At 48.0% G+C, this 23,319-nt stretch overlaps 1 protein-coding gene across 1 annotated transcript in view; it reads left to right on the top strand.

The window, feature by feature from the left end:
• Positions 1-16,245: 16,245 nt before the first annotated feature.
• BEAN1 (brain expressed associated with NEDD4 1) overlaps positions 16,246-23,319 on the top strand; it is a gene marked incomplete at both ends in the record, with an annotated part of 32,418 nt that continues 25,344 nt past the window's right edge. The window contains one exon of the mRNA XM_080936937.1: positions 16,246-16,270. Within this exon, the coding sequence (XP_080793063.1) occupies positions 16,246-16,270 (25 nt within the window). The remainder of the gene's footprint in view (positions 16,271-23,319) is intronic.

A 23,319-nucleotide genomic window follows, 5' to 3' on the forward strand; every position in this document is an offset into this window, starting at 1 on the left:
AGGATCATCATTGTAAAAGTGGCCATCTTACCAAAAGCCATCTACAGATTCAATGTAATCCCCATCAAAATTCCATCTCAATTCCTCATAGAGTTGGAAAGAGCAATTTGCAAATTCATCTGGAATAACAAAAAACCTAGAATAGTGAAATCTATTCTCAAGAATAAAAAACACTTCTGGGGGAATCACCATCACCAATCTCAAGCTATATTACAAAGCAATTGTGTTAAAAACCACATGGTATTGGTACATAAATAGGCAGGTAGATCAATGGAACAGAAATGAAGACCCAGAAATGAACCAACACATCTATGGTCACTTGATCTTTGACAAAGGAGTTAAAAACATTCAATGGAAAAAGGACAGCCTCTTCAACATATGGTGTTGGTTCAACTGGCACTCAGCATGCAGAAGAATGCAAAAGGATCCTTTTATATCTCCTTGTACAAAGCTCAAGTGCAAGTAGATCAAAGATCTCCACATAAAACCAGGTACACTGAAACTATTAGAAGAGAAAGTGGGGGACAGCTTAGAACACATTGGCACAGGGGAAATTTTCCTCAAGAGAACACCAATGGCTTGTGCTCTAAGATCAAGAATAAATAAATGGTACCTCATGAGATTGCAAAGTTTCTGTAAGGCTAAGGACACTGTCAAAAAAACAAAATGGCAGTCAACAGACTAGGAAAGGATCTTTACCAATCCCACATCTGATAGAGGTCTAATATCCAATATATATGAATAACTCAAGAAATTAGACTCCAGAGAATCAAACAATCCTATTTTAAAAATGGAGTACAGAGCTAAACGAAAAAATTCTCAATTGAGGAATATCGAATGGCTGAGAAGCACCTAAGGAAGTGCTCCACATCTCTAGTCATAAGGGATATGCAAATCAAAACAACCCTGAGATTCTACCTCACACCAGTCAGAATGGCTAAGATCAAAATCTCAGATGACAACAGATACTGGCAAGGATGTGAAGAAAGAGGAACACTCCTCCACTGTTGGTGAGATTGTAAGTTGGTATGACCACTTTGGCAGTTCCTCAGAAATTGGACATAGTACTGCTTGAAGAGCCAGCTATTCCACTTCTGGGCATATATCCAAAAGATGCTCCAACATATAATAAGGACACATGCTCCACCATGTTCATAGCAGCCTTATTTATAATAGCCAGAAGCTAGAAAGAACCCAGATGTCCTTCAACAAAAGAATGGATACAGAAAGCATGTTACATTTACATAATGGAGTATTACTCAGCTATTAGAAACAATGACTTTATGAAATTCCTAGGAAAATGGATGGAACTAGAGACTAACATCCTGGGTGAGGTAACCCAGTCACAAAAGAACACACTTGATATGCAGTCACTGATAATTGGATACTAGCTCCAGAAAGCTCCGAATACCCAAGAAACAACTCACAGACCTTATGAAGCTCAAAAAGAAGGAAGGCCAAAATGTGGAAGCCTCAGTCTTTCTTAGAAAAAAAAATGTATTTGTCATATATTATTATGTAACAAATTTTGTGAGACATAATAATACTTAGGACAGGACAATCCTGTAACCCCAGCACTTTGGAGGTCAGTATAGGAGGATCAAGAGTTCAAGGTCAGGGGCTAGAAGGATGGCTTAGCAAGTAAGAGCACTGGCTGTTCTTCCAGAGGGCCTGGGTTTGATTCACAGAACTCATAAAAAGGCTCACAACCATCTGTAACTTCAGTGACATAAATGCAGGCCAAGCATTCACACTCATAAAATCTTAAAAAATAATTTTACAAAGAAGTTTAAGGTTGTCCTTGAATACATACTAAGTTCCAGGATAGAATAAGCTTCCTGAAATAGTATCAAAAAGAAAGAAAGGGAGCTGGAGAGATGGCTCAATGGTTAAGAGCACTGGCTGCTCATCCAGAGGTCTTGATTTCAATTCTGAGCAACCACATGGTGACTCACAACCATCTGTAATAGGATCAGATGCCTTCTTCTGGCATGCAGGCATATATGCAGAGTATTCAAATATAATTTATAAAGAGAAAAGTGTGCAGACAGCTCAGGGGTTCAGTGTGTTTGCTGCTCCTCCAGAGAACCTATTTGGTTCCCAGCACTCATTTCAAGTAGCTCACAACTGAATTCCAGGTTCAGGGACTCAGATGCCCTCTTCTGGACTCCTAGAACGCCTGCAGGCAGATGTTATACACAAATGCATACATATAAATAAAATTTCTAAAGATAAAATCATTTCTCTTCAGTGAAAGGGAGAAAGGGAGGGGGACTATTTAGGGTCAGGAGGAGGGGGAGAGGAGACAGGGAAGGTGATACGGGCAGAAATAAGCAGAGTGTGATATGTATGAAAATGCCTAAAGAAACTAATTGTTTTGGATTACTCTAATTTTTTTAAAGATGTTATGCCTTATTTTGGTGGAGACTCCAAAGAATGTGCTCTTATGGACAACTGTAGCCTGGCTCCCACAGACTTCATAGACAACTCCAAGGACATGAAAATTATATCACCGTTCATTCTCTGGAACTTAGAGTTTAATACAATAGCTCAGGAGCCATGAAAGGAACAAAGCCCTAGAGACACAAATGATAGTACTCAATTTAGAGAACACCTGGCTTATGTTTTTTAATTTAAAAAAAAAAAAACTCATTCTTTCTTGGTGCCACCTACCCAGCTGAACATCACTGGAGAATCACTAAATGTCAAAGGTCTTGATCTCTCCATGTGTGTGTATATATGGGGCCTTGGGGTTGCATACACAACACTGCCCAAGGTCTCAGCACGAAAGAGCTATCCCCAAGAAGAATAGATGTTAAAGACCCTCTCTCTGCCACCTCCCACCAGCCAAGGTCCCTTGCTTCTTCAATGCCTAGTGCTACCAGAACAGGCCCCAGGGTACTGACAACATAATATATATATATAAGAAAGTTCTTAATAAAATTGGCAGAAGAGGTTTTCTAGGCTTCCCACACACACCCCTAAGGTCAAGGTCATGTAGAAATCCCCATAGTCCGTTGTGTAATGCTATACCACAGACTGGTAATTTATAGTGGACAGAAATGCATTTGGCTTGTGTCTCTGAAGGTTCCGAAGTCCAAGATTATGGGCCACACTTCCGGGACGGGGTGGATCGGGGGTGGGGTTTTATATGTTTACATGTATCCCATCCCATGGGTGAAGAGAATAAGGGAGCAGAGCTTCTAAAGATGCTGCTCTAGTGGCCCCACTCCCTCCATAACAGTAAAACCTTTCAATCCTCCCGAATTAGGAATTCTAACACATGGACTCTGGGCAGATGTCCTTACCATGACCACGTGAATCCCTGAGGGGCTTCCCTCTGCAGCCTCCCTGTCTGATTCTTGACAGAGCAGATTCGAGACATTACTATGCATCCCCGATGTCTGTGAAGCTCACCGACACACCTGCTGGCGTAAAAGATATTCATAGACATGTACAAACTTACCCATCAGGATGTCTACGGGGAGAGAAGGGAATCACGCCAGATGTCCACCGGTAGAGAAACAGTGAATAAAAGCCAGCGTGACCCTCAAGTACAGCACTGGGCAGCTTTTCACACTGTGACTCGGGTGAGGAAAGAGGCCACACTCAGCAAGCCTATTTAAAGACACACACAACTTTTGTAAGGAAAAAGGAAATACAGTATTTGAGTGGGTAGTTTCACCTTCTTTCTCTGGTGTTTTCCTCGAATCCTACTCTCGGATGCATCTGTGGATGGGTAGAGATACAGAGACGGTTGGGCAAGCAGTCACAATCCAACTCATTTAAGCAAGGCTCAGCCTCACCCAGCCCACTTGAAACTGCTTTTGGTTCTGAGGCACAGGTTCCCCAGACCATAGATACTCAGATAAGAGGGTGAAAGCGTAAAGCAATGAACTCTTTAGGTTTGTGTCTTCCCACTCCAAGTGAGTCACCCACACCCCATACTCCTACAACACAAATACACTCAGCCTTGCCAAAGAGTGAGCACTCCAGCCAGAATATCCATCGAGATCAGCTGATGTCTGTTCACGGCCAGTCTTGGTGCAATGGGAAGAACTGGGGCCTAGTGGTCAGCCTCCAGTCCTAGCTCCCTGGTTTGGTCCTATCTTCTCTTTTCCTGGTCTTTTATTTGTTCATCTACAGAATGTGTGGAATGTCTGGGTTTGGATGATGAGCCCACCCAAGACTTTTCTTAAGAACCTTCATTCTGACCCCACCGTTCACATGGCTCAAGCCTACCTCCCACCCCCATGACAGCCCCAATGAGCTGAGATGAACCAGTAGGTGTTCAGAGAGGAGCCAGTAAAGGATGCAGAGTCCCAACAGAACAGTTACCCACAGAGGCTGGGAGGGGCTCTAACCCTGACTCCCCACATGGAAACAGGAGCCATGGTGCCTAGCAGAACTGAGGAACAAAGCCATCTGCTTTCTCCTGGTGGTTGCTTTGTCCCCACCTCCCAGTTGGGGCCTGCAGCTGGTTCAGTTCTCTTCCACAAGGTCCCCAGGGCTCCTCTGCTTCCCCAAGGTTTTATCATCAACATGACCGGCTTTTTGTCATTTGTTTTATTTTCGAGAACTGCCTTCCGGCCAGTAGCAAACATCAGGGTTTCAGATGTCCTTCCTCCTTCAAATCTCAGCTTCCTCATCAATAAAATCAGGGTTTGGAGAGGGTTGGCAACAACTCAATTGATGGATTCGCTGGTCACATTTACCAAGCGTCACCCTAGGCAGACCCCTGCAGTCTCACCAAGAGGTATCAGCCCTTGTGGACCACTCCTAGGTGAATAAATATTCCGAACGATTCTACCAGTAACTGCAGAGCACAGCAGCGTATCTAAGTGAATAAATAAAATAATTACCTTGTGGTAATAACGAAAAATAATAACAGGCCTGGGGATGGTCTGCGGCATGCCAGAGGTCACAAAGTAGGGGGCATGCTAGAGCCCAGGTCCCTCCCCGGAGCCAGGCATCTTCCAAGGAATCTGCCAAGACTGACCGCAGAACAGAGGGCATCAGGTGGGCAAGAGAAGAAGAAAATAAGCCTGCTGATAGCTCAGATTAGCCCTGGCCAAGCCTACATGAAGGGAATTCCAACAGCTGGGAACCAGCGGCCCTGACAGGCTCCTCTGCCCATCCCAAAGGCCAGCAGCCTGTGTTCCTTCTGCTGCCCCCATCCTGCCTTCTGCCCTTAGCTCTTGCCTCTGTCCAACCTTTCTAGCTGTTCATCCCTGACATATGGTCGACCCACCCTTCTCTGCATATGTCTATCTGTCCACCCTTCACAAATCTACCCGGCGCGCCGGCCTTCCTGCATCCCTTGGCCTCCCTCCTGCATCCCTTGGCCTCCCAGCCGCCCTGCCCCGCCCGCCCGCCGCTGTGTGGGTGTCGGGCTGGCTGTGCGCGGAGGGGCGCGGCTCGGCGCTCCCACCTCCTCCGCGTCCCCATCTTAGCAATGACCCGGGCCGTGGCGGTGCCGAGCTGAGACCCGGGAGCCGCGCCACCGCCGAGGAGGACCGGAGGGGGTGACCGTGGCGCGAGCGGCGGCGCGGGGACGGCGACGGGAGGCAAGGGCGGGGCTGCTGCTACAGGGCAGGGCAGGGCAGGGCAGGGCAGGGCCCCGGAGCCCACCGCCCGAGGCTCGCCCGGGGATCGCGGCGCTGGTCGGTTCTGCGGGACCCTGCCGGTGCGCCCCGCCCCTGCACGCACAGCAGGCCCAGGCGGAGCGGCGGGACGCCCCAGCCCAGCCCGAGCACCGCGGCATCCGAGCCGGAGCCGGAGCCGGAGCGGGACCGGAGCTGGAGCCGAAGCTGGAGCCGGCACTGCGGCGCACGGAGCGGAGCGCAGCAGCCAAGCCGAGTAAGGGGCGCGGGGCGCGGGGAGGGCCGCAGACGGGGGGGTTACCGGCTGCATACGCACGCGGCCGGGGACTTGCTGGGCGGCGGGGGACGCGGTCCCCAAAGGAACCTCAGCGCGCGAGGAACTGAGCGGTTTCCAGGCACTCCTGCGGTTCCTGATCCCGCATCCTCCCCACCCCCGAGCGGGTCACCGGGACCCGCGAACCCCCGGGAAAAGCGAGGAATCTGAGGACTCCCGCCTGCCCGAGTCTCAGACGAGTATCATCCCCGGGTGCAAGCCCATAACAGGGTCCCCAACCTTGCGCCCTCGATTTGGAGGGTCACGGACCAACCCACTGAAGAAAAGACACTAGGGCGCACTCTTGTCTGGGGTGAGAGAGGAGAGGTACTGGGGTTCTACTGAGTTTGAGCCTGAACCCTCTCCCACCACCTTAAGCCAGGAAGTTGGACACTCCAACGGCCGGGTCACCTGGACCATGCCTCATCATGTTGTCGCACCTAGGACAGAAAGAGAGTCTTCGCCACCCCCGCCCGCCCCCTCCATCCGTAAGGCAGACTTTCCCCGTGCGTCTCTTTGCAGATGACCGGAAGCTGAATCCTAGGTGACAGTTCCGCTGGTTACACTGCCACTCCCTTCAGAGTCCTTCCCAAGCTCAGCAATGCCCACTCTGCTCGGAGCTTAGGAGCTTACTCCTTTCCTGGTTGTCCTTCCGGGCTCTGTGGTCCAGGAACGGTCGCGTAGTGTCTGTCGACCCTGGTGTCCTTCCTCAGCCACTCCAGTGCCAGCATGGGCAGCCAAACCCAGGATGGGAAGGGGTGAGCACAGTGACATCCTAGAGAAGCAGGGGGCTGTGAGAGTCTTCATTCAAAGTCCAAGTGCACGTGAGGGCCAACAGATGACCCTCTAGACTCTCCTTAGTGATAAAAGCTGCTTGCTATAGGACTCTAAATGCCTCAGTTTCCCTCTTTGAGAAGTATGCATGATTCTGTTAGTGGACTCTGCAGGAAATTTGGAGCCATGAGACACCCTTTGGGCTAATTTCCCAGCTGTGTGACCTTAGGCAAGACACTTGACTTCTCTGAGCCTCAGTTTCCCTCACCTAAAAAGTATGGAAGATGAATCCAGATCATTAGACGATTCTTCTGTGGAACTTGACACACATCTAGTCATTGACTGCATTTGGCCTCAGGTGTGGTTTTCTGAGGCAAAGCGAGTTTGATCTGAGGAAACATGGTACTCCCTTCTTTCTCGCCCTCTAAGAAGGCATTTAGCCCTCAGGGGGCCTACTGACATCTCCTGGTAAAACAAGGCTTTCCTTTAGCCTCTGTATTTGTCAGGCACTTGCTGACATGTCTGTCCCACCCAAACCTTTCCAGTGCCGCTGTCCAGGTTTCAAGAGGCTCGATGACTAAAAGGGGGTAACTCTGCCTTTTCTTTTGCCTTTGGCTGGTACTTGTCTCCCCAGACGGAGACACCCTACACACCCACCCACGTAGTGTTCATACTCTGTACAAAGGAATTTACACACCTTGATCTACTCTGGTTTAGGTGAAGAGAGAATTGCTTGCCAGAGGGTGACTTAGTCGAGCCACAGGTGATGATTCCAACAGGTGTCAAGATGCTCGGTGGGAGAGTGAGATTATCGTGAGCCAGGAAGGTAGGCGCTGTGATTCCTTGCCGGCTCTGACTTGTCTATCCAGGCCATTAGGTCACAGGACCCTGGGATGAACCTACTGAAGGAACTGGAGCTGGTGACAGACATAATGATTTGAACTTAAGAACTGGACTGATCTCTGGAAAAGAGCTTTCTGAGTCTGGACAGCTGAGGCCATAGGCCTAAAGCAGACCAGTCACATACCTATGGCTTAGGAAAAAATATGAGCATCCATGGGGTGGCACAGAGGTTGTAGGGAACCAGGAGCATTGGTGGCAAGAAAGCAGATGATACTCTCATCCCTGCTACCCAGAACAGGAGTGAAATCAGGAAATGTGTCTACCTGTTGCTGGGCAGAATGACTTCCTAGGGGTTATTTTCTCCAGAAGTACCTCTCTCCTTCCTTTGTAGCTTCCTCCATCCCCCCTCCCCATTCACTCACTATGGTGTCCCATTCCCTGCATCATCTATAATCCTCCCCCCTCCACTTCCCAAAGGAGCTCATCAGAAGCTAATTAGGCTTGCTCTGCTGCTTCACTCATTTGGAGCACAGCTGATAGGGAGCGAGGTGGGGATGCGAGATGATCGTGGGTCTCCGGCAATAACCAGCTGAGCACCCTCAGAGGGCATCGCTGTCCCTTGAAAGCCCGGTGCCAAGCATGGTGTAGGGAGCAGGAAGGTACCAATCTGTTCACAGCTTCTAAAAGAGAAACTGAGGCCAGGGAGGCTTGTCCCCTGGGAAGTGCATACAAGTGCTGTGGCTCCTTTTGGAGCCAGCAGCCAAGTTTTACAGCATTTGATTCTGGACAGGCACCCCCCAGCCCCCAGCCTCAGTGTTGCCTTGAAAATGGGATGAGTATTGATCGTACACCTGTCAGAACAGTCAAGACAAAAGGAATAGCGAGTCCGAGGCGTATGACCATGTCCGGTGGACCTTGGTCAGGAGACTTTGCCGTATCTGCGTTGTAAACACTCCTTCCACGGGATTTTGTAAACACAAGCACTTTTGCTTTGATCTAAAACAAGAGCATTCTGGTAGAGGGGAGGTGGGCAGGGCCATCCTATGGTCACCTCCACCTAGTCGGTCAGGGACTATAAGCTGGCTGTAGGAAAAGACATCACTGTGACATGTCATAATTTTACACGGAGTTTGTGAAATTGATAATTAGCACATTTTAACCTCAGCCACATGCAATTAGTTATCAAGATGATTCCTCCATAGAGATCTTAATGATTTTTGTGTCTGAGAGCTGAAAATGAAGGTGCTAACTGTCTGTGGGCTAGCACTTTTTTTTTGAGATGCTCCTTTTTTTACTCTTCCCAAGCAATTATCAAACTCAAGTAGTCAAATTGACTCAAAAGAGCAGTCGCCCACTCGCTATCCACACCTCTTCAGCTTTCTCCAAAGCATTTAGCGCCTTCAGTATCTGTAGCCCTTACTTATCCATTACCTTCTTCCAGCAATATCCCTCACCGTGACTGCTCCCGAGACTAGAATGGCATTCCGCCCTCAGAAGCTTTGCAAAACTCCTAAGATGTCTTGTCAAACAGGAGGTCTTCTATTTTTATTATTCTTGCCAAGTGTGTAGATTGATTAAAAACAAAATATTACAGTATGGGAGACACTGTTCCCTCAAATATTTGGCAAATAAGATGCTGAAAGGGATGGGTTCAGTGGTCAGGAGCTCCTGGGGCTGTTCTGGCAGAATACCAGAGCGTTGGCTTGCAGAACCCACACTGGCTGGTCCATAGCCACCTGTAACTCCTGTTCCAGAGAATCTGATGCCTTCTTCTGACCCCCAAGGCACACACACATGCGCATGAGTACACCTGAAAACACACACATGCACACAGTAAAATAAGGAATTTTTTAAAAAAGACTTGCTTGAGTATCATGGATAGCTTTATGAATATTGGTAATTCATTAACATTAATCATTATTGCCTGCGGACGCAAGATGTAATCCCAGCCACTCTGGAGGCTGAGACAAGGGAATCACGGGCTCATGGAAACTCTGGGCTACAGAGTGAGTTCATTGTCAACCTAGGTTACTTAGTAACAAACATAAAAATAAAAAATAATGTTTAGAGTCAGAGTGTGCATGGTAGAACACTTGTGTCCTAGATACAAGACCCTGGGGCCAATCCCCTATACCACAGAACAGATTATTTTCAAGTATCTTAAGGAAACTTCTTATCAGTAAATTAGATGGGAAGTTAACTTGAAAGAAGAAGATAAAAACTTTTTCAGTAATAAAAGTTCAAAGGCAAATTAGCTTTAGCCTTTTCCCATTAAACTGGCATTGATTTTTTTTTCTTCCAGTTACTTTCTACCACAAAGGATTCTTCTCTGAATCTTCATTTTGATGATCTTTCAGATTATAAAATCAATTCATTTCACTATAGAAAAAAATATAGAACACATAAAAATTCTCCTTAATCCCCCGCTATTTCTATTTTCATTCTAATCTTTTGCTGTGTGTGAATGTTTTCACTAGGACTCTGTTCTACAAAATAAAGTTCATGCACGGATCTATAACCTGCTTTTTTTTTTTCCCTAAAATACTCAAGATTCTTTTTCCATTTAACATTATACTGAGGGTCTGTAAGTCATTAAGATTTTTAGAAAACATGATTTCATGGCTACATAATAAAGCACTATAAATGGGTACCATAGATTTCTCAGTCTTACTGATGGTGGTACCCACACTGGGATTTTGTCATACTTCATTATCATAAATAATGATTCTCTTCTGGTGTTACCATACCCTGAGTCAGGCTCCTGTGTACCCTTGGTCAAGACCGAACCAGCTTGCAGATGGCCTAGTTCATGAAGTTGCCTAAGACATTAGGCCTCTACGTTTTGGCCAAAGTGGTAGGATTATACCCTATAGAGCAGTGGTTCTCACCCTGTGGGTTGTAAACCCTTTGGCAAACATCTGTCTACCAAAATACTTACATTACAATTGATAACAGTAGCAAACTTAGTTATGAAGTAGCAATGAAAATAATTTTATAGTTGGGGCTACCAGAACATAAGGAACTGTGTTAAAGGGTCAAAGTATTAGAATGGTTGAGAAGCTCTGCTATAGAGGGACAGTTCTGGTAAGTTCGTCTAAATAGAGAGAGCCCCAAAACCACCGGACAGATCTTGACCAATTCAGTTCAGCACACATGGAGCTTGCCAGGGAGCTTCAAGGCCTCTTACCCCCCCCCCCCGCCACTGTTTTTTCCCACTTGCCCTCACCCCAGCTCCTGAGTTCATTCTCCTCACTTCAACCACACTATAAATAGTGTGTGACTTAGCAGCACTTACCAAGGCTCTGACCCCCCCCCCATTGAGGAAGTTCCCATCTGGGTCCCTTCCTGTGACAGAACAAGGTTCTGCTGGTGACGTTAGACCTGCAGGGGTGAGGTAGATAGCACCCGTTGCAAGAGCATTGCATCTAACCAAGTCCAGGAAAATTTCTCACTTCCTTCCTGCTCCGAGGGATCACATGCCCACCCACAGATGCAGGGAACAAAGCCCTGTGAGATGACGTCATTCATTCATTCAGTAGTCACTTTGTACTTCCTGTGGGTCAGGAAGGGTGCTCGGTGATCTGTGTCACTTTCACCTACAGTCTGCAGTTGGTCCCTCTACACTAGAGTAGACTCAGAACCTTGATCACCAACCTCCCCTTTCTCGTCCCAGACCCAAACGTCTGTCAAATTCACCTGCACTTTCCTGCCAAGGCATTTGATCTGCTCAGCTGCACTCAACTAGTTTCCTCCCCAGATGGCTTATCTCTGCTCAGCTACCACCCTCCTACCAAAGCCACATCTGTCTCTGTCCTGTCTCCCCTGTTGCTCAACACTGCACTATAGTGGTGAATTTGTGTAGCATCAGAACCAGTGAGTGTCACCCTAAGCCCACAGATGTCCTCCAGAATGACAAAAGCCAACCCTGTGGCAACCCAGCTATGACTCTTCCCAGAAGCCTTCTTAGGGCAATGCGCTTACCGCCTCGACTATCCCTCCTTCTGTTTCTGAATCTCAGAACTCTCGTCTATAAAAACTGAGGTGCATGTTGAGGACCTGGTGAGCTGACAGTATGGGACAGCAGCTGTGTCTCACAGCCCTAGTGATATGATTGGAGCTCCAGCCCGTTCCTAAAGCCCTTCCTATCTGCTGTCTCTGGTATGAGGCAGGTTTCTCCCCTGGCAATATTCCCCAGGAGACCCCACACTCTCCTTATCCAGGGCTGAGTATCCCACAAGCCCGGAGTGGAGGCGTGCCAGGAACAGGAACATAAATAAATGTACAAACGGCATGATCTCCACACACTATTTAGCCACTTGAAGCCTGAAGCGCTGCCCGCCCACCCTCCCTTGCATTCTGAGCCAGGCAATCCAATCAGAGATGAGTCACAGCTGAATCTGGTGCTAGGCTCAGAGCAAGGCGGGCAGGGCAATAGAGACCTTAAATGGGCCCACACTGGCCAGGACTCAGCCCACCTGAACCAGGGTTGTCCAACTGTCCCATCACAGCTCTGTCCACATGCAGGAAGCCCAGGTAGGCACTTGTTCACACGGATACCTACCATGCAGCTAGCTCCTTTGTCCTGGGGACTAACAGCAAAGCTTTGCCCAGAGGGTCTAATGCTACAGGGCAGTGGTTTTCATTATATATCAGGAATAAAGTGTTTGCCTATTACACCTACAACCCTAAGTGTGGTGATACACATTTGTAACCCAGTGTTATGAAAGGCTAAAGCAGGAGAAACTTGAGTTCAAGGCCAGCATGGGCTACATAGCAAGACCTAGTCCTAAAGAAGTAAAAATATATTTTAAAAATTTTTTTAATGAAAAAATTTTTCAAAAGATAAGAAAAGCCATTCTTTATGTTGCCACAGATCTGAGGAGACTTCTTACAAGACTAAAAGGAATGGGTACTGGGACGGTGTAGCCAGAGGCTATGTGTAAAGGGCTAGCCTTTACAGTACAGGGGATCGTGGCCTGAATGTGACATATATCAGTGTAACCATGGGCAACAGGCTATGTGGAGATAATCAAGCTAACAGGAAAAGCCTGCTCTTGGCATGTGAACCATTACTTGATAGCTATCTCTGATTGTACTATATATTAGTACAAGGTTGAGATTGACTTACTCTCACATTCCAGGTACCTGTGAAAATGTCCCACTAACTGAACTCAAGCTAGTGTGCATAGACCATGCTGACTCCCCATGCTCCCAAGGTGCTCTGTGTAGGATCATTCTGAGTTGGCTTCAGGAATGTCCACATGTTAGGGAAGCTCCACCACTGTGACTGGTTGGTCACCAGCAGCCAAAGAGGCTTCACAAAGAGATCTCCAAAGCTTAGATTTCATGGTAACATAGGAACTCCCCAAGTAGACATGCCTGGGAGAGAAAGCAGCCCTTAAGTCCAAGAGTCCGACTGTAGCCTGCTAGTAGGCTAACCAGAACACCAAGGGCAAACAGCAGATCTCCACGGGTACCAGGGGCAGCAAGTGAGGTACACCAGGAGTGGCAGAGTACCTGTACATATGGCTCTTTCTCTGTGTCTTTCCTGTGACCTTGGCCAAGTAAACAACCTTTAGCCTCAGTTTTCTCATCTGCCTAAGGTCGTGTCCCAACAGAGCAGGTGACCTAAGTGGAACTTTCCAAATATTTAGCTGATATGAACCACATGTATAGAGCCAAGTACCCCCAAAGCTTCCCCACATAGGACTGTCTACTTAAGCTGCTGACCACACGGAATACAGGAGTTCTTAGGCCCTGGACTGTGAGACACCCATCCTCCCTATAGCCTGAGAATCATCAGCCTTCACCTCATCTGGGTCAGGGAGAGGTAACCCCAGAGAGTCCTCTCAGAGAGGCAGTGCCCTAAGGGGAGCCCCTCAAGAGAAGGTAACCTGCACCTCTTTATGGCATTTGGGGTCCCCGGGAGCAGCACTACAGGAAGTACCTTCAATAGGCACTCCTGCACTATGCCAGTGCACTAGAGAGTTAGAACTCTGGGGCTGTGGATGCTAGAGTGAGGAACGGGACATTTGCCTGAGGTGCAGGGGAGCTGTGGAAGGGAGTGAGGAAGGGATTGACACGTCTATTTTGTCCTTAAAACAGATTTCTCAGGACTGGAGAAATGACTCAGTGATAAGAGGCTTTCTCTATAAGCATGAGGGCATGGGTTAGGGTTTCAGCACCCACAAGAAAAAGAGAGAGAAAGAAAGGAAGAAAGAAGGGAGGGAGGAAAGGAAGGAAAGAAGGAAGGAAGAAAGGAAAGGAGAGAGAGAGAGAAGGGGGGCATGTATACCTATAACCCAGAGCTGGGACATGGGGACAGACAGGATCTGTGAGGCTTGCTGGTTCCTGGTTCAGTGAGACACCATGTGTAACAAGAATAAGATAGATAGTGCAGGACACCTGAAACCTTCCTCTGGCCTTCACACACATACAGGCGTGCACAGGCATGTGTGTGTGCACACAGGTACACAGACACAGAGTGGGGTAGGGAAGAAAGAGAGAGGAGAGAGAAGAGAGATATGTGGAGTAATATGGTGAGATATCTGCTCACTGGCATGCCTCCTTAACATACACATGTATGTATGTGTACACACGTAGTACCCCTTGAACATCTACAAATGTGAATGCAGACATGAGCTCTCACATGTAATTTTTGAAAGCAAGGTTCACAGGCCTTAAAAATTCTTCTTGACTCTTCTGGTTGTGAAATTGGTTCTCTTAGCAGCCTGGGAGATCACCTCCTACCCTTCCTGTCCCCTCCCCTTCCTCCCAGGGTCAAAACTCTCCCTTGGTTTCTATGGAGACCAAGAGTGGATGTCAATCCAGCCTAAGGTTCACACAGAGAAAGCTGAACAATGTTGGGAGGTGAGTGGCAAGTCACTACTCACAGAGGTGACCACAGATCATCTGTATTCCTCCTGCCCCCCACCAAGAACAAAGAGAGAACCATGAGATGAGGCCTCTCTCTCTCCCTCCCTCCCTCCCTCCCTCCCTCCCCCCCCCTCTTTCTCCCTCCCTCCCTCCCTCCCTCTCCCTCTCCCTCTCCCTCTCCCTCTCTCTCTCTCTCTCTCACACACACACACACACCTTACCCAAATTTATCCCTGCTTCCCTAGAAAGGATATGAGTTCAGGAGATGAAGTGCTTTGTCCAGAATCAATGCCAGGAAGTGGCTGTATTGACTTTAGTATTAAGGGATCCAGGAGAAAAGCAAGGGAGACCAAAGACCTTGTTCACCTACTAAACAGAAAAGCCAATGTTTCCACGCAGTGTGCTCAGCCAATGGGCCCCATCCAAACTTGGTGCATGTTTGAAGCAGAAAGCATGTATGAAAAAGGACCCCTATGTGGGGCTAGGCTGAGAGCCGGGGGTCTGATTGTCACAGGTAAATTCTGGCCACATGATGCAGTCAGAGAAGCTAGTGGCCTCCAAGACAGAGGGGAAGAGGACGGGCTGTTTCCCACTGGACTCCTTGCAAGAGAGGCCCTGGACGCAACATCCATGGTTCTACTTGGTCACCCCCACAAATGCATTTTAGGGGACTGGAGAGATGGCTCAGCAGTTAATATCACTGGCTGTTTTTCCAGGGGACCCAGGTTCAGTTCCCAGCACCCATACGGTGGCTTACAACTCTGAAACTCTAGTTTCAAGGAACTAAAAGTCCTCTTCTGGCCCCCAAGGGCAGCAGACACACAAGTGGACAAAGGCCTATGTGCAGGCAAAATGCCCATACAAATAAAAATAACAACAACAAAATTCTTAAAGTGCATTTTAGTTTCTGATGTCAAGTATGCCACTCCCTAGGAAGTAAGAGCCCATGCTGTGTCCTTTGGGGACACACAAGGAGAGACTGACTAGGACAGTTATTTAGTGTAGCATTAGAGAACATTACTTTGAAAATGTTTCCCCTTGTGAAGGAGCGTTAAAGTAGCCCAGCGCATTCTAGCAGCACGGAAAATCAGGTGTCACACAGAGTTCATGTGGGAATAAGAACAGTAGTAAAGAGGTATTTCCCTTCCACTTGCCTTTATCCTTAAACTGATGCAGTAGCTTCCTTATAAAGGGATGTGCTGGCTGGCAGCGGGCAGGAGGGGAAAGCAGATCTGGGATCTCTCCCCAGCCTGTTAGTTGGCAGCTGTGTGATCCTGGCCAAGCTACATGACTTCTCTGAGTCTTAAAAGAGCACGTATAATAATCATAACACAGTTTGAGCAGGCAGTCAGGGAACACCCTCCCAAAGCCAGCCACAAAGCTGTGAACAAGTTTCTCCCTTCTCTGGGTCTGTTTTCTTCTATGAAATAAGGACTCTGGACCAGTCTTTAAGAATTGCTCCATGCCTTACAGCCCCAAGGCACTGAGGATGCTGTAGCCCATGGGAGAAGTGGGAACAGTGAGTCCACTGTAGACCTCCATGGCTTTACACTCTCACTCCAGGTCCCCCTATCACTGTGACTTCAACACCCATTTACCCTATTTCTGTAACTGTACCCCATACTTTGTAGCCCAGGGATCCCAGATGGGTAACGTGTTCATAAGACCCGTCCCCCAAAGTGATGCAAGCACCCCACCCCTGGACATGGTGGATGCGGTAGGCATGCCATCACCTGCCTGTTTGTGTCTCCACAGGTGAGTGGAGGCCTTCCCCCTCAAGAAGTCAGAGCTGTGCTCGTGGGCAGACTGGCTCCGCTGTTCTGCTCCAAGGATTACATGTCCTTCAAACGCCCTTGCCCCTGTAAGTCTCTTCCTTGTCCATCACTGTTGGGGCCCAGCTACTGCAGAGCCAGGGGGTGGAGTTGTAAGGACGGCCCCTGGATGTTTGGCTAAGGCACTGAGTCTGACCAGGGCTAGTGTGATGGGACTGAATCTGGGGCTGGGGAACAGGGATGCGGGCCATCCCAATGTCTGCAGTGGGCTCTCTAGAACCTAAAAGTCACACTTTGTCCTGTTCCCAAAATGTGGATCAAGGTTCTTAATAGATGAAGCATACTTATAATGCAGTCTCTGTCCACCCACAACCCCATAGTGTACAAAGCATCAGATGAGACATTTTAGATACTGCCAACCTTTTCAGGGCCTTTAGTATGATGGTGTGCTATGATGTATGCTTTCTGTGGGAAACAGAGCCTTCAGTTCTTCCAAAACTCAAATGCCCACAAATGATGCTTAATGAATTTGAGTTCTTGGGGCTGACTCCCAAAGGAAACCAAGCCTAACAGTTTCCCAAAGAAAGACCTCAATCCAGAAGTCAGAGCTTGAGAAGTCTGCAGGGAGTGGAAGAGTCACATCCTCCTGGAGCAGAGAGCAAGGTAGCCACCTGGTGCTTGCATGGTGCTAAGGCCCTGCTGGAAACAGAGAAACCAGTGCCTGCAGACCCTGGGGATGTGGCATGCTTCTCTGGCCTCCTGGGAGTTGCGCACACACATCAGCCACAATGGGCTGGGCTGTCGGTCTGCTAACGTTCAACCCCATTTCAACTCCAGATACCTCGGCTTGTCTCTGCCCCTTGCAGGGTACTTCCGGCAGCTCTCAGCAGAAGCCCCATTGGGAAGACGAGAAGACTGAGGGAGAAATGCAGCGAGAATGAGAAAGAGGGGAACTGTGTCAGGGAAGACTAGATGTGTGAAGGCCATGTGGGTGAACAAGGAAAGGAGGTTCCTCTGCTGGAAGTGATGTCTGTGAGCCTTGCCCAGAACGCAGAGGCCTTGCCTGGCGCCCTGAGTGTGGAGGAGGCCCATTGTTCCTTGGGGAAGCCTGGGATGGGGAATCGGTTCCATATGGGCTCTGCCAGGCAGAACAGCCTAGGACTCCCTGGGGACCCAGGCTCTAAGCACAGATGGCAGCACCATGTGGCTCCCTGTGTGGTGAGGGCAAGCCACTTCCCTATGGCCTCTGGGGACAGATCTGAAGGAGTCGTTTGGAGGGACAAAAGAGACTGGAGATGAAGCATGTAGCAAAGCAAATAAGAGAGGGGGAGAAATACCCGCACAATCTATGGAGAAGTCAATAGGACATATCACTGTCAAATTCATGGTGGCTGCCAGAGGCCTGACAGGAATCATAGTGTGACAGGGCCCCATCCCCTCAGAGTAAGGGTGATGTTGGTTTGTGGTATGGAAATACCTTAGCACTGATATTTGCCAGCTGTGAGAGTACTCACCTTCCAAGCCCTCAGTTTGCTCATCTATAAAATGGAACTGGTAGAATCTTACAGTTTGCTGCTCAGATTTGAGGGGCCACGGGGAGAGAGTTGAGCTTGGTCTCAGGGTCTGAAAAGATGCTCAAGAAACCGGCCGACTGCCATCTCTGTGTTAGCCGTGTCTTTAACAGTGGAGATGGGAAAACAGAGGTGAGAACAGGATGTGGACCGTGTGTTAGCTTTTTGTCACTGTGACAGAATACCAGTGCAATTCACTTTAGGGAGGACATGGCTATTTTACTTATGATTCAGAGGCTTCAGCCCATGGTAGGTTGGTCATGATTTGGGGCCTGTGATAGGGCAGAACATCATAGCAGTGATAGAGGACTATTTGCCTCATGACAGCAAGGAAACATTTGGGTTCTCAACATCCTCTTCAAGGGTGTGTCCCTGGTGATCTGACTTCTCTAGCAAGGCCCCACCTCTTAAGGGCTCTACTACTTCTCATTGATGAATGGACCTTTGTGGACACTCACAGTACAGTGTTTTTTTTACTATCCTTGTTGCCATTGTTACCTCTGTCACTATCAACAGAAGGAAAGATTTGAAGGCAATGGGGGAAAATAATGGAGTACACTCATCATTCCACCATTTCTGTGTCCAGAGCAGACATCACTAATCAATTATGGTACTATTTCTCAATGCACCTAGATTGCATGCTAGAAATACCCATAGATCACTAGGTTTTGTCCATCCCTTGATGAAGCAAGGGACTAGAGGGGAAGGGACTTTAGCTGTTCACTCCCAACTCTCAGTTTCTTCACTAATAAAATGGGAGTTGATAAAGGTTTGCACATTAGAGGGATACTGTGAGGTAGAATGGGAAAACCCTTGTAAGGACTTAGGATCCATGTTTCTTGTAGCCTCCTCACTTCCTTGAAGAAGTTCTGCAAAGAAGGATTAATGTGTCCACTCCACACACGAGGAAACTGAACTTAAAGTAGTAAAGAAATTAATCAAGGTGTCACAGCTAGAAGGTGGGGGGTAGGGTCAGACTAGAATAAGAGTGATCAGTCTCAGTTTTAACTAAGCCACAGCTGGACACGCATAGGAGTGGAGCCAGGTATGGTGGCATGTGCTTGTAATTCTAGCCCTGGGAAAGTGGAGACAAGAAAATTCCTGGAGTTTGCTGGCCAGCCAATCAGTGAGACCCAAGTTCAGAGAGACACCTTACCTTAAGAAAGGGGAGGGGGAATAGTGGAGGCATTCTGACATCCATCCACACATGTGTGCACACACACACACCCACATGAGCATCAACAGGGTGTGTGTTCATTTATAATGTATTGGGGTGGAATGCAACAAATACAGCAGGATGAAGTAGCAGGTTAAAAAAAAAATGTCCACAATGGGGCTGGCAAGATGGCTTAGCAGCTAAGTGTGCTTAATGCTCTTAAAGAGGGCCTGGGTTCATTTCCCTGCACCCACATGGTGGCTACCCACTTTAATTCCAGCTCCAAGGACTCCCATGCCCTCTTCTGGACCCCACAGGCAAGCACCAATGCACAGACACGTGCAAGCAAAACACCTAGACACGTACAATTGTCAAAAATATAAACATCGCTAGATGTGATGATGGTGGATGGGTTTTCATCGGGAAGACTGAGTCATACAGGTGTCTTGGAGAAGAGAACCCTGGGTGGGAACATTCCGCAATGGGTGCTGCTGTGGCTTGTGGCAGCACAGGAGGACCAGTGATCTGGAAGGTACATGGGAGGTAACAGAGTTAACACATCAGTCACTGGTTGCTTGGCTCTGGAAGCCACGATCAGATTTTGGCTTTTGCTTCCTGGGAATCTTTGGAGGATGACGAGGTGAAAAAAGCTTCGATCGCCCTGGTATGGCAAAGAGGCTGGAGCGGGGCACCAAAGGAGAGGTGGAGGTAGTCAAGGGGCTAGGAAGTAGTCCAGGAAGTAGTGAGAGGGTACGGGACAGAGATCGAAGCCAGAAACAGACTGGAAAGTGAAGTCATTCGGGTATGGAGTGGATGAGAAGGAAGGATGAGGAGAAGCTTGGAAGTGAGCACATGGAGGGACCGGTCTGTCAGGGACCAAGCTGGGGAAAGTCCTGGCTCAGCTGGCAACCTGACTGCGCTGGACTTAAAGGCACATAGGTGCCTTGCACCTAAGATGCTGTGCAGACACCAGGGCGGAGATGCGGGCAGACAGCTAGACATATGAGCCCGGGGCTCAAGGGTGAGTCTGGAGCTGGAGGTGTAAATTGGGGAGCTCTCAGGGCTGAGAAGTGGGATGAGGTCGCCCGACAGGATGAGTGTGGGAAAGTGGGGAAGAGAAGAAAGTCAAGAGTGAGCATCACATCAGTGGAGGGCAAGTGATTTCCACACCTAGTGCTCCTGCCAAGACAAGGATCCCTGGAGTTGTCACCCAAAGCCAGGTTCGTGGAGAGATGGCCTCTCCAGCTAGGGGATGCGTAAGCACGCTGCCATTCCTCTGCCAAGAGCTCCCATGAGTTAGCCACCCGGCACTCAGCTCTCCCTGCATCTGGAACGCTTCCCAGGGCTAGGGAGAGGCTGATTGTCCTCTATGATGCTACGGCAGAAATGAACAGCCTGTCTGCTTCAGAAACAAGGGAGCAGAATCTGGAGGGGAAACCACCTGCCCAGGGACCCTGCGGGTCCCCATATTATCAGCTTCTAGAGGCTACCCCCTCTTTCTTGAAACTTGAGTGCACCCCCCTCTGCAGTTTAGGGGGAAATCATCCTTTGGTCCCATTGTCCTCCACACCCCTCACTCCTCACCCCCCCCCCCACTAACTGTCCCCTTTCTGCTCCCAACCAGCCCCTGCATCCCAGGAAAGTGTCGAAGGGTAGGTTGTGGGACTAAGTGTGCCCAAATGCAGGGGCAGCACTTAAGTCTGAAGGAGCCAGGCTCGGCCAACACTGAAGCAAATGTAGTTCACTCCTCTGAACCTCTGTATAGCCCCTTGTGAACTGGGATAATTTGGCTATGTTTCCAATGTAACCTGGGGGTTTTGTGAACACGGAGAATGCTCAATAAGGGTGATTCCTCCCCGACTTTCAATCCCACAGTGATAGCTGTGAACCTACACTCAGACTTCCCTGCAGGGTCCTCTTAAGACAGCCCCTCCCCCAAGGAATAATCTTCTCTTCTTTTCCATCAACCCCAGCTTGCCACAGTGACTGTCACTGTCATCAGGATCCCCCCACACACACACACACAAGCCCAGAAGCAAACCAGCTTGTCCTGCCTTGTAATGTAGGCTAGATAGAAGCCCTCTGCAGGAGCTGTTCCTCTTGAGTCTCTGTCCCAACTCCCTCTCACTACAGGCACGGGAACCAAGTGCAGAGAAGGAGTGGATGAGATCACAGAGTGAGGCCACCTCAGTTCTGCCTCAGAATTAAGTGTGGCCTCAAGGGACAAAGGTCACTATATGGTCCCCACTCCCACCCCACATCCCCCTACCCACAGACACCTCACATCTTCATTTAAGAGGCCAGGAACAGAGAAGCCTAACTTCAGCTCCTGGCTGGAGCAGCCTTAGCCTTCTTCAGGCTTTGGGTACCTGAGTCTCCACCTCTGGAGGGAGTACTTTAATGGACGTCTGGGTGTTCTCCGTTCTGAGACGATGAACAGATAGCCGTGATGTGGACAGCCTAGTACAGTGCCATCCAAGTGAAAGTTCTTCAGTAAAGGAAACTGTCTCTGTCTTCATTGTTCAGTATAGACAGCCCAAGCCACATGTGGCTACTGAGCACTCAAAAACATAAAGAGATGAATTTTTAAAGTTTAATTTGTTTTATTTAGTAGCTTCCCATGGCCATCAAAGTATATGGCCCAATTCCAGTGAACATATTTAAAAAAAAAAAGTCATCCCACCTAAGAATAGGAGCCTGGATAGAAGGGTGCACATGTGTTTAGCTTTCAAGGATAGAAGCTAAGCATTTCCACAGTGGCTGTTCCAGCCTGGCCTTGTATGAGCAAATGTGAGATTCCTGGCCACTGTATGCCCTGACAACAGTGAGTGTAATCTAAGTTTTCTGTCTTAGCCATTCGATGGGAAACAGAGATAGTGTATGGTGGTTTTAGCTTAAATTTCTATGGTGACTTTATATAGTACTTTAAACTCTTTTGTTAAGGGACTTCGCAAGTCTTTTGCCCATTTATTGTGTGCATTTTATCATTTGTTTCTAGGAACTCTTTATATATTGTGATTTACTTCTCAGTTGGACATATTATTACAAAAATCTTCCTGACTGGCAATTGCCTGTTTTTTATCATGGTATCTTTGGATTAATAGAATATGCCTACATTTTTAGTCCATAAATATGTGTGAATTTTCATATATGCAGTTACTTAGCTTATGCATATTTAACTGAACATGAGGTTATGAAAAACATTTCTGTACTCCTTGGGAGTAGAGAGTTAATCACTGCCATTCCAAGAATAAAATTTTACAAATTTGAAAACTATGTTGAGTACTTTCAGTCACATAGCAACCTTGTGGGAGAGGTTATATTCTATTGTTACCGACATTTCAGATTTCAGTAGATACATGTGTAGTGACATTTAAGAGAGCACTCATGAAATAATTTAAGCTTTTTCCGAAATCCCCCCTTTCTTTTCAAGGTAAAGAAAGATCCTAGTACTTTAAAGCATGTACAGTGATCCTGACATTGTAAGGACATTAGAGGACACGTGGCTATTACACATGCATAGTATGCCATCAGCACACTGCCAACCTTGGGGACAGTGGCATTGTGGAGGAGTAATGATGTGCTGGCCTGTCTGCTGAGTGTAAAATTCAATTATCTACAACAACATGACTATCAGCAACCCAGACAGTGTGTAATTTACAACTGAATTCGTATCTTCAGAAGCCCTGCCTGTGATCTTTAAAATATAAATCATCTATAAGTTCTTTTAAAATATAAATTTTACCAAGTGTTAAGCAAAAGTGCCGACTTCAGTAGACTGGTGCGGCTGAAGCTCCCAGCCTGGCTTAGTAAATGTTTAGCTGTCACGCACAGACTGGGTTTTGTTCCGTCTTAGCTCCTGAACTGGGATTTGAGAAATGGAAGGCCCAGCTGTACACAGTAGTCTTCACACAAATGCCACCGGTGCAGCAAGCTGAGGAAGTACATTCGGGACAAAGGGACACACGGCACCTTCCCTCAGTTCCACACGGCTTTGATGTAAGTGATAATGTCAAGACACATAAAAGCCAAGTGAAGGTCTGTCAGTCAGTTTAAGTTAGTGACCAAGAACATTCACTTCAGCTGTAGAAGTGGGGGCCAAAGGCAACTCAGTCAACCCTGAGTCAGGTAGTGGGCGGTTCCAGAGGCACTGCTGAAGAGAGCCATCATTCAAAGACACTCTGGGTAAACAGCACACATTTCCTGTCAGCTGTGGCTGAGGACTGTATATTTCTATCTGAAAAGGATCCCCGTGGGGCTTCTTATCAGTTGAAGAAAGGCAGGCTGTCTTGGGTTCTCTGGATGAACAAGAGGCCTGGGTTTTTTAATTGGTCTTCCTGCATCATCACAGATGGGTTCGGCTGTTAGTGCTATTTGACACTGAGCAGCTGTAATGGGTGGCCTGACTAAT

This window comes from Micromys minutus (genome assembly GCF_963924665.1).
Source record: "Micromys minutus genome assembly, chromosome: 24".
NCBI classification, from domain to species: Eukaryota; Metazoa; Chordata; class Mammalia; order Rodentia; family Muridae; genus Micromys; species Micromys minutus.